Genomic DNA, 12,302 nt, shown 5'->3' on the forward strand with positions numbered 1-12,302 from the left:
GTTTGAACACTTACTGAACTAGAATTGGCCTGTGGTCCTTTTTCATTATGAGTGTCATGTAGGCATTTCCAAATAACAGTGCAGTGGAATACAATCACTGAAATCCTGTCTCACAATGTAAAGCAGAATTTTACTCTAAAACAAAATAAGATGCAAAACATTGCAAAAGCCATTGCTACTACATTAACCTGCTCCATACTATACCTGAGTTGCTGTGCATGTGAAATATCAATTGAGAATCACGTTAACTCTATCAAGTTAGTAGTTATGAACTTTTTGTATTTTTTCTTGAGAAAAGGTAACATTTCTGCTTTGTTCGGTCCTCTGCCTTAGCTTTGTTCATTAAAAAGTTTCATGAAAAATAGCTTTTAATCTATAGTCTTGGATAAGTTTATGAATTACTAATGTTGTTTAATTTTATATTTCATTCTAGGTCCAGCAGTTTAAGCAGGATCCACGCCCAACAACATGTCTTCACTCTGTTTTCAATGTGCATACAGGAGATGAGTTGCTCTCCTATGAGGAATATGGTCATCTTCAGGTAAAAAGAGATTATAAATTTTATTCTCCTTATATTCTATAGCATAGAACAGTGATCCCCAACCTTTTTGGCACCAGGGACTAGTTTTGTGGAAAACAAATTTTCCACGGATGGGGTAGGGGCTGGATGGTTTTGGGATGAAACTGTTCCATCTCAGATCATCAGGCATTAGATTCTCATAAGGAGAGCACAACCTGGATCCCTCGCATGTGCGGCTCACAATAGGGTTTGCACTCCTCTGAGAATCTAATGCCACTGCTGATTTGAGAGGAGGCAGAGCTCAGGCGTAATGCTTGCTCACTGCTGCTCACCTCCTGCTGTGAGGCCCCATTCCAAACAGGACGTGGACCCATAGCAGTCTGTGGCCCAGGGGTGGGGGAGCCCTGTCATAGAAGATTTGAGGCTGTTTAAAAATAATTTCCAAATTAGATTCTATAAATTGTTTAAAATAGAAGTAGAGAATCAACCCTGAAACAGAGAAGAAAGTGAAATGGCAGCCACCAGGGCTGAGTTAATTGCGGCAATTGAACATGAAATCTGAGTGAATTCTTGGTCTTCAAGCAAAAAGGGTAAATGGATAGATTATAAAATTATTTATGTGCAAAAGAAGGAAGCCTACAGTTCTTTCAGTGACAAAAGTTTTTACATGTTATCAAATTTAGAAGAATTTCAACATTTAGGAACTAGGGGAAAAAAGACAGTTCACAGTGGTGTAATAGCAAATCAGTTTTGTTACACAGCAGTTCATTTCTTAATGTATCATCCTTCAGTAAAGCTAAAAACATGCCACTGAAATGTAATTCCAAAAGGTATTTCTGAAGTCCATAAATTTTGTCTTATACAATATATTAAATTTTATACCTATGCTTAGAACACACTGGAGGTTTTATATATATTTTTTCATTTTATTCCCCTCTCACATCGGTGTATTGTTTTTTAGCTGGACAGTCTGTTGTTTCTGGGATACAAATATATTCTATTTATGTTTAATCGATTTTCTGCTCATCATTTGGTTCTCTGTCTTTGGGACAGAATACTTACTATTCATATATTCCTTACTAAATTAAGAGTATCTCCTTTTTATAGTCCCTCTCACTTTAGAGATCTGAAATGTCTTACTTTAGTATGTCTTCTCTAAACACAGAAAGTGTGGTGCTCTCATTTATATGCAAGAAAAACTCTTGTACTTATTTGTAAACAGCTCCTTGGAGAGTTAGTGTTATATGAATATGTAGTTTCTCGACCTTAACCTTTAATCAGATTTTATGTGCCTTTTCGTTTGATAAATGTGTTTGCTATCAGAAGTAGGGTTTTCAGAAGGTAATAGCTTATTTATCTTTGTATCCCAGATTCAGCTCAGTGCCTGGCACACAGTTGGCCTTAAATAAATTTTGGTCGACCTGTTATGTGGCAGTCCCTTTACAACTTGCCATGTACTGACATTTTCTTACAGAAGCATCCCACAAGTCAGAGCAGAGAGCTCTTATAGGTGTTCCCTGTAATAGGCTGCCCATAGGAATGAAATTTCTTTGAAGTCATTTTTGACAGGCTAGTGTCAATGTAAGAGAACATCTAGGGGAGCCTGGCAGTGGGATGAAACCCTTCTCACCATGCAACCATGTTTTAAGAAGAGTCACTAAAATGTTAGTGTAAGTCTAAAAAACCTAAAACCAGAATACTGCATCTTCCTGTGTGGCCCACTTGGACCTTGAAAAGACCCTGATATCCAGTGGACTCTTGAGTGCCAGGAAGTCAGGAGACACCCAGAATCAGCCTGGTTCCTGAGAGGGCCACCAGCAGTGCCAGGCCCTGGGCTCCTCTGCCCAAAGCCTCCAGGGCACCAATAATTTTCTGCCCCAGTTTTCCATCTATTACTTAGTTGGGCTGGAGGAGAGTCATCGGAGACATAGCCACTGGGGCTGTCAGAGGGAAATAATCTATGTTAGAATTCTATGGGAACAAAATTACGTCTTGCTTTCTCTTTGTTTTTAACTCAGGCTTACAGTTTCCTGGCTGAAAGTTTTTCACTGCCTTTTAAAAAATTTATTTAATAACAGTTTTATTGAGATATAATTCACATAACATGTAATTCACCTATTTAAAGTATATAATTTGATGGTTTTTAGTATATTCAGAATTTCTCAACCATTTTATCACTATAAATTTTAGAACATTGTCATCACCCCAGAAAGAAACATTATACCCATTAGGCTGCAAAAAGAAACTTTGTATTCCCTATATTCTCCAAAGCCCCCCAGCTCTAGGCAGCAACCAGTCTTTCTGTCCCTGTGGATTTGCCTACTCTTGGCATTTCATATACAATAAATGATCTTTTTGTGACTGGCGTTTTAAATTTAGCATTGTGTTTTCAAGGTGTATTGGTCAGGATTCTCCAAAGGGACAGAACTAATAGGATGAGGAGAGGAGAGAGGGACAGAGAGAGAGAGGAAGGGAGGGAAGGAGAGGTTAGAGGAATTGACCCATACAATTATGGAGGCTGAGAAGTACCATGAGAGGCCATCTGCAAGCTGCAAAAGCAAGGATGCCACTAATGTGGCTTAGTCCACATCTGAAAGCCTCAGAACCATACAAGCCAGTGGCGTAACTCTCTGTTGGAGGATGAAGGCCCAAAAGCCCAGTGAGCCACTGATGGAAGCCCTGGAGCCTAAAGCTGGATAACCTGGAGTTCTGATGTCCAAAGGCAGGAGAAGAAGAGTGTATGAGAGCAAGAATTCACCCTTCCTCTGCCTTTTTGTTCCATCTGGGTGGCCCCCAGTCAATTGGGTGGCACCTGCCGACCTTGAGAACAGCTCTTCCCCACTCAGCCAGCCAACTCACATCCCAGCTTCCTCCGGAAACATCCTCACAGATGTACCCAGAAATAATGCTTTGCCAGCTTTCTAGGTATCCCTTTATCCAGTCAAATTGACACCTAAAATGAACCACACAAGGGTTGTGCCTGTTGTGGCACGTACGTTTCCTGCTTCTTTACCTGAGACAATTCACACATCCCATTCAGGATTCTGTGAATATCCTTTTTTGTTAAAGTGATATTAGTATTTTTTTGTTTAGATCATAAAATATCTATTTTTAATACACTAAAATAATACCTCCTTTGTTCATAAAACTAATTTGTTCATAAACATGTTTTAAATTATGTTGTACCATTAACATTAATATGTTCCTGCAGTTGTTTACAGAAATTCTGTATTCGTTGAATATAAGACTGTTTTCAAGATGCACTGCCTATTGTTTATGGGGTACTGGCATCATCATAGTGTCTTGATTACCAAATATCTTTTTTCATTTCCATGTATTTGAGATGGATTGGCATTTCATACTGCCTGTGGGGCAAAACTATTCCAAAGTAGAGTAGAAGTACTTTAGACCCAAAGCTTGAAAATAAATCTTAAAAAACAAATGATATATTCCTATTTTTTTCAAAGTTCTTTTTGCCATGTAAAGAAAACAAGTGATGTAGAAACAGTTGTTAACAGTTTTATTTGAAGCCGTTTCCCTAATCCAGTGTTATCCATTACAATGAATTTGAGAATTTAGAATTTTACATGCAAAGCTGGGATTTTTATTATGAACTAAATTCACAATACCTTTATTTCACAGTAGGAAAGGAAATAGTTTTATGACACTATTAGAGCAAATGACTTGTAATTTTAGCCTTAATTAATTAATTTTATAACTTGTTTTGGTTGTTTCCTTTAACCTTTTAATGTTTCTGTTTGTTGCAGATAAATGCAGTGTCACTCTATCTCCTTTACCTTGTGGAAATGATTTCCTCAGGACTCCAGATTATCTACAACACTGATGAGGTATGATTTCCCCAAATTTTCTACTACTAAATTTCACCTCTGAAAATATCTATTTTTTTTTTTTTTGGTTTTCACAACTTATTTTTAGTTTATGAAAAATGTATTCCTGTTACATTTATATAATCAGATAGTAGATGTTGGTTGTTGAATGAAAAAGTCTTTGTATCTTCAATGCATTGCACTTTTAAAATGAACACAATGTGTAACAGGTTGTAAAACTTTACTCCCGTGAAGACTCTATTTCAGGTAATCTAAAAAAAAACATGTAACTTTTAAAAAATTTTAGTAACAATGAAAGCAAAAATAACATTTGCAGATTTTCTCAATTATTGTCTTTTTTTTTTTTTTTTGAGACGGAGTCTTGCTCTGTCACGGGGCTGGAGTGCAGTGGTATGATCTCAGCCCACTGCAACCTCCGCCTCCCAGGTTCAAGTGATTCCCCTGCCTCAGCCTCCAAAGTATCTGGGATTACAGGCACGCACCACACCACCTGGCTAATTTTTTGTATTTTAGTAGAGACGCGGTTTCACCACGTTGGCCAAGGCAGTTTCGATCTCCTGACCTTGTGATCTGCCCACCTCGGTCTCCCAAAGTGCTGGGATTACAGGCGTGAGCCACCATGCCCGGCCTCTTTTTTTTGTTTTACATCGTTGCATTTCGTAACTCACCCTTTGAAAAGTAAAGAGAAACTTTTATCCTGTTATATTATTTTTATTTGTAGGATCTCAGTAGGGTTCTTCATGTTTTTCAAAAGACAAATACCATGTACTTATTCTTATTAGGAAAATTGTAAGGAATTCATATCCCAAAGATGAGAAGCATTTCTTTCACAGGCATTATTGCTTGAACAAACACACAGGCACATGCGCTGATGTACTTTGAAATGTGCCACAGTGGGAGCAAAAAAGCTTTTATTATTTGGTACATGCAGTGAGAACTCTGTGAAAGGGTAGATGTACTATTTATGTTTGTTGCTATTCCTCTCCTGTGATCCATGCAAGGGAGAACAATTACATCAGACACTTAACACCAAAATTGTCACTGGACCGTACTGAGGGTACTACAAAATAGGTGCATGTAGCCCTGCCCTCTAGTAGTTTATATTCTTATACACACTTATGGTGTGTGAGTTTATAGTCTCATACAATAAATAAATTCTATTTAGAAGTGAAGATAAATAATGAAGAAGAAATTATGGTCGTAAGAAATTAATAATACCCAGTATGGTTACTTCTATTTGATTTGTCAAAGAATTCTATGGTTTCATTTCATCCAAATAGTTGTTAGTGTTTATAATATTGTGAAGTGGGATTATTCAAGCATTTGGGGTCAGGGAGGAGCTGGGAAACTCCTGTTTTAGTCCAATTTTAAGGAGCATGCTAAAATATAAAACAAAGAAGGGAGAGGAGCTGGGAAACTCCTGTTTTAGACCAATCTTAAAGAGCATGCCAAAATATAAAACAAATAAAAGAGGCATGACTCTGACTGAGGAGAGGAGGCCTTCCAGAACCAGCCCACTTAGCTTCTCATTTTTTTCCACCCATAACATCTCCAAAGCACTGGGAGAAATATCCTAGATCCCTGTGGAACATCTTATGATAACCGTTTACAATTAGTGGCAACTAATATTGCTTACAAGTGGCTTTGTTTTGTTCAGTAATTTTTTTTTTTTTTTTTTTTTTTGAGACAGTGTATCACTCTGTCTGCCCAGGCTGGAGTGCAGTAACGCCGTTTCAGCTCATTGCAGCCTCAACTTCCTGGGCTCAGGTGATTCTCCCACCTCAGACTCCTCAGTAGCTGGGACTGCAGATGCACACCACTATGCCCGGCTAATTTCTTTTGTATTTTTTGTAGAGATGGGTTTACCGTGTTGCCCAGGCTGTTCTCGAACTCCTGGGCTCAAGCAATTAGCCCACCTCAGTCTCCTAAAGTACTGGGATTACATCTGACAGCCACCGCACCTGGCCTTGTTCAGTAATTTATTTTTAATTGTAAAAATTTTACTTTTTGCTTTCTCAATATATGTCATAATTCATTTTGTATTTTTATTTGTCAACTGCCATTTTTCATGAATATTATATTTACTTTAGCCATTCCATTTGGTTTTATATGGCTTATATAAGCTTTAAAATTTTTGGATATTTCCTTACCTTCTTAAACTGCTTTTTTAAAAAAAATTTCTTATTTGTGGTTTTTCTTGGCCTTATGGTTTTTATTTACTATATGTGAAGTTTTTATGTAACTAATTATCAATAGCCTTCAATATGTACACTTAAAAATCCTAGAGTAATAAAACATGTCATTTCTGCTCACCATCTTTTTCCTTGAGATTCTATATAATGTGTTGGATCATATGGAGAGGCAGTAAATGGACCTGCATAGAATCAGTTAATGAAATTCTTTTTATCTAAAGATCTCAGAGGATTCAATTCTTTGAAAAGTGGTATGACTTGGAAACCTTTTCTTTTTTAACTGTATCTTAGGTTCTGGTTTGGCTAGTTCATAACCCTACCACATCTTCAGTTCCTAGTTACACTCACATGTTAAGACAATCTAAGGACCCAGGATGTCAGTGGGATTACCGTTTATTTCCTTCTCTATTTACTATAAAATTTAAAATTTGCCATAACGCTTCTTTTTCTTAGGAGTGAAGAATTCAGAGTTTGGAGATATACATATGTGCACACACACATATACACACACACATATACATACATACATAATGGAATATAGGTACTGCATTGTCTGGACTTTGGGGTTTTTGATAAGCCTTTCTTTTGCAGCTCATTATATCTTTACTGGTTCTATTGTTTTTATAAAATTTGTATCTATACTGTAGTTCCTTTGGGAGAGGGCCATGGTCTTAAGGGTCATGTGCACCTTTACAAAGGGGCAGTGAACCTACTAAGTGGCCATGTTTGTGGTGATGAACTTTACTGCAGAATGTATTTCCTAAGGGCAGGCACAGTAATGTATGCTAATTTTCTAACATCTTTCATTGCCTACACAGGCGTACCATGTTTCCTTGGTATCAGTATTTCCTAGTGTCTATAATAGTCTTGCTGTGTACATTGGTCATACTCATTTTTTATTAAAAATAAAAACTTTGAAAAAGACAAAGTTCTGTAGTTCTGCCCTTGTACTGCCGTTTGCTTTCTTTATCTAGAGAGAAACTCATCATATATGTTAAACTTAGACCTAAATATAAATTTACCTAAATCAGTCCTTCTGATAGAGACTTATTTACATCTGTTGGAGGGGGGCAAAGTAATGAACTGCTACGTGGCGTTCCGTGTCTCATTTCATGACATTCTCCATTAATAAATATTCTAAAAGTAGATTCATAGAAATAAGAAAGAAATCATTTAGAAGTGGGTCCAGAGAAACTTACTTCATTTAAAGTCAAAGTACCCCCTCAAATTTGTATAACAGTGAAATTTTGTTTTGTGTTTGAGATTCTTTTTTATGTCTCTTATCGAAGTTGTTAAAAGCACATTTAGGTTGCAAGCCTTATAATAAAAATTGTGCACAAAACTGTAGGTGCTTGTTCAACATAAGACCTGTGAAAGTCCCCTTTATGAACTCATGTGTCATTTACTTTTTTTTGCAAAGATGTTTTCTACCATATGACCTAGCAGCTCTTTTCAAGTATGTCATGTTTCAGATTGGATGACACATGGAATTTCTCTCTTATTGTATTAGTCATCTTTTGCTGTGTAACAAACTACCTCAGAACTTAGTTTAAAAGATTAAACATTTATTATTTCACAGCCCATGGGTCAGGAAATATGGGAGCAGCTAAGTTGGGTGGTGCTGGCTTGGAGTCTCTTATGACGCTGCACTTAAGATGTCAGCTGGCTCTGCACTCATCTGAAGAGTTTACTGAGACTGGAAGACCCACTTCTGAGATGGCTCAGTCATATGGCTGTTGGCAGGAAGCCTCAGTTTCTCCCCAGCTGTTATTAGCAAGAGACCTTTCCAACTGAGCTGCTTTGAGTGTCCTCATGACATAGCAGGTGGTTTCCTCCAGAGCAAGTGATCCAAGAAAACAAGATAAAAAATACAGTACTTTTTATGACCTAGCCTCAGAAGTCACATTTATACAGTATCCTATTTATTACACAAGTCATCCCTATTCAGTGTAGGCCGGATTTACACAAGGGCTTAGATACTAGGAGTTATGTATGATCGGGAGCCAGTAGTTTTTAGTTGAACTTCGTTAGAGAGATTTTTTAAGGTGAGATTTTTTTTTCCTTGTGTACTAAGACTTTTATTTTAAAGATAGGTATTTTATTCTATTATTTTCTATTACTGTTTACTAAGTTGTTGTGTACATGTTTTCTCTTTAAAATATTAAATTTTTTTTCTGGCTTTTATTTATTGTATGGAAACTTTGTGTCCTAGATTCTACCTTTTGCTATGAGATGGTTATCAGGCTGAACTTGAGGGGTTTCTATCTCAAAAGTTGGAATAAATCTTTTCTATAAGTAATCTTAGAGGCATTATAAGGTATTCTTAGCTCCTGCTTGTCATCAGTTTACACAGAGAAATAAGTAAGTTGCTCAAAACTATTTATGGATGGTTTTTCCTCTAAAAATAGAAAGATAACACTGTACTTGTTTCTAAAATTATATGTAGCAATAGTAATAATGACTAACATTATATAGAACTTATGTGCTGTCACTGTTCAAAGTGCTTTGCATATATAAAAACTTATTTAATCCTTACAGCAACTCTATCAGGTAGGTACAGTTACTATCTTCATTTTACAAATGACCAAAATAATGCAGAGAGCCACTAAGTGGCTTATCAAGGTCGCACATGTAGTACGTGGCAGGGCTTGGATTTAAACCAAGTAGTCCGACTCAAGAGTTCATTTTCTATGCTGACAGTGAGTGTTAGATCTCTGTTTAACCTGTACAGATATGAGTGACATATATGTCATGTGGCAACATCATATTCAAGCTTCAAAGGCAGCCAAAGAGGCCTAAGGCTTACAGGTTTATTCATGTTTAGTTGTTTCTATTTGTTCATGCATCCTTGCATGGATTATACAACTATCTGATAAACATTTATTGAGTTTCTGTAATGGGCCAAACAGTGAGAATATAAAAATGAAAAAAGAGATTAGTCTGTAACATCATGCCGTCCATATTATTGTGGGGAAAACAGAGAATGGGTTGTGTTTTCATTTTCTTGATATCATTTGAAGCTCAAAGCTTTTTATTTATTTTGATTAAGTCCCATTTATCTAATTTTTTGTTGTTGTTGCTTGTGCTTTAGGTGTCGTAGGTCTTTTAAAATTTCTTCTAATGTGGTTTTGTAGTTTTTAATACATTATTCTTTCATTCTTTTAAATTCTTTCTGCATATTTTATTTTGTATACTAGGTTAAATTGAGCTTCTTAATTTTATTATCAGAATGTTCATTGCTATCATATAGAAATTCATTTGATTTTTATAAATTGATCTTGTGTTCTGCAATCTTGAACTCGTGTTTAAGCTTTAATCGTTTTTATGAATTCTTTAGGTTTTCTATGTAGAATATTATGTCATTTGCATATAGTAATAGTTTACTTCTTCATATCCAATATGGATGGCTTTTAAATCTTTTTCTTAACTAATTTCCCTGGATAGATGCTCCAATACAATCTTGAAAATAAGGGCTGCGCGTGGACATCCTTGTCTTGTTCCTGATTTTAGGGCGAAACCTTTTAATCTTTCACCATTAAATGTTACCTGTGGGCTGGGTGTGGTGGCTCACCCCTGTAATCCCAGCACTTTGGGAAGCCGAGGCAGGTGGATCATATGAGGTCAGGAGTTCAAGACTAGCCTGACCAATGTGATGAAACCCTGTCTCTACTAAAAATACAAAAATTAGCTTGGCATGGTGGCGTACACCTATAATCCCAGCTACTGGAGAGGCTGAGACAGGAGAATTGCTTGAACCCGGGAGGCAGAGGTTGTGGTAAGCTGAGATCATGCCATTGCACTCCAGCCTGGGAAACAAGAGCAAAACTACGTCTCAGAAAAGAAAAGAAAAGAAAAGAAAAATGTTACCTGTGGGTTTTTTTGGAGATGCCCTTCATCAGATTGAGAAAGTTTCCTTCTATTCCTTCTTTCTTGAGTGCTTTCACCATGAAAAGTTGTTAGATTTTTAATATTTTTTTCTATATCTGTTGAGATGATTATGTGATTTTTGTTTTTTATTTAATTAATATATACTACTTCATCTATTGATTTTCTTATTTTGAACCTACCTAAAATATCTGGAATAAATCCTACTTGGTCATGATGTATAATCCTTTTTAAATGTCACTGCATTCATTTGCTGATACTTTGTTGAGTATTTTTACATTAATAGTCATGATGGATATTGCCATATATCTATTCTGTGTTTTGTTGGTTTATATATGTGGATGAGATACCTTTGTCTGGTGTTGGTACCAGGGCCAATAATGGACTCCTAGGATGGGTTAGGAAATGTTTCCTCTTCTATTTTTTGAAGGATTGGTATTAATTTTTGAAATGTTTGGTAGATTTTATCAGTAAAGCTTGCTGGGTCTGGGATTTTCTTTATGGAAATGTTTTTGATCACCATTTCTCTTCAGATTTTCTATTTCTTCCTCAGTCAGTTTTAGTAGTTTGTGTTTCTCCAGGAATTTGTCTATTTAATCTAGATTATCTAATTATCTAATTTGTTGGCACATATTAGTTCATAGTATCCTATTTAAGTCCTCTTTATTTCCCTAAGATTGATGTTAATGTCCCTTATTTCATCCTTCCTTTACTAGTTTGAGTCTTATCCCTTTTTTTCTTGGTCAGCCTAGCTAAAGGTTTGATTTTTGTTAAGCCTTTTCAAAAAATCAATTTTTGGTTTTATTTATTTTTAAAATTATTTTTCTCTTCTCTATTTTATTTATTTTTTTAGTCTATTATTTTTTTCCTTCTGGTTGGTTTAGGTTCATTTTTCTTTTATTTTTTCTAGTTTCTTGTGCTGAAAGATTAAATTACTGACTTGAGATCATTCTTCTTTTTAAAATAGACGCATTTTCAATTATAAATTTCCCTCTACTTATCTGCATGCCATTAGTTTTGATATTCTGTGGTTTTTTATTCGTTCATCTCAATGTGTTTTTTGATTTCTCTTGTGAGTTTTTCTTTGACCCATTGTTTATTTAATAGTACAGTTTTTAATTTTCACATATTTGTGAATTTTTAAATTTCTTTCTGTTACTGATTTATAATTTCATTCCATGATGGTGGGAAAACATCCTTGTATGATCTCTGTACATTATTGAACATGGGTATTCACATTATTGCCCTTTTCAACTCAATTTTTTTTTTTTTTTTTTTTTTTTGGTAATTTCTATCTCTATTGATTTTGTCTATTTGGTGTGACATCTTTCTCAGGAGTTCCTTTTGTTCTTTGTACATGATTTCCTTCAGCCCTTTGAACATATTTAGAATATTTGATTTAAAGTCTTTGTCTAGTAAGTCCAGTGTTTGGACTTTATCAGGGACAGTGTCTATTAATTTCATTTTTCAGGTATACAGACCACAATTTCTTGTTTCTTTGCATGTGTCATCTTTCTTCGTTAAAACTGGACATTTAGAATAATATATTAATTCCAGAAATCAAGTCTCCCTACTTCAAAGTGTGGTGGTGTTGATGTTTATATTTGTGGAGTTGCCTGTTTGTTTAGCATCTTTCCTGAAAATTTTCTGTGAATTATGTATTCTTTGTCATAGGTGGCCATTGAGGTCTTTGCTGAGTTAGCTTACTGGTCAGTTAATGATTGAAATTTACTTAAATGCTTTGAACGAATCAGTCTCCTCGCCTTTGCAGAGGTTCTCACTGTGTGTGTTAGGCGTAACTTGAAAGCTCTCATAGGAAGTGCCCAATTCTACTTGAGCTTTCACTTCCTGCTTTTG

The 12,302-nt window shown here is 35.7% G+C and overlaps 1 protein-coding gene across 5 annotated transcripts in view; it reads left to right on the plus strand.

Moving 5' to 3' along the window:
• The window catches only part of PHKB (phosphorylase kinase regulatory subunit beta), a 238,194-nt gene that overhangs the window by 53,908 nt on the left and 171,984 nt on the right, over positions 1 to 12,302 (plus strand). For all 5 annotated transcript variants that reach the window (XM_054452899.2, XM_054452903.2, XM_054452901.2 and 2 more), the window contains 2 exons: positions 434 to 541; positions 4,288 to 4,368. In XM_054452899.2, coding sequence (XP_054308874.2) covers positions 434 to 541; positions 4,288 to 4,368 — 189 coding nt within the window. The remainder of the gene's footprint in view (positions 1 to 433; positions 542 to 4,287; positions 4,369 to 12,302) is intronic.

This window comes from Pongo pygmaeus, chromosome 18, assembly GCF_028885625.2.
Source record: "Pongo pygmaeus isolate AG05252 chromosome 18, NHGRI_mPonPyg2-v2.0_pri, whole genome shotgun sequence".
Classification (NCBI taxonomy): domain Eukaryota; kingdom Metazoa; phylum Chordata; class Mammalia; order Primates; family Hominidae; genus Pongo; species Pongo pygmaeus.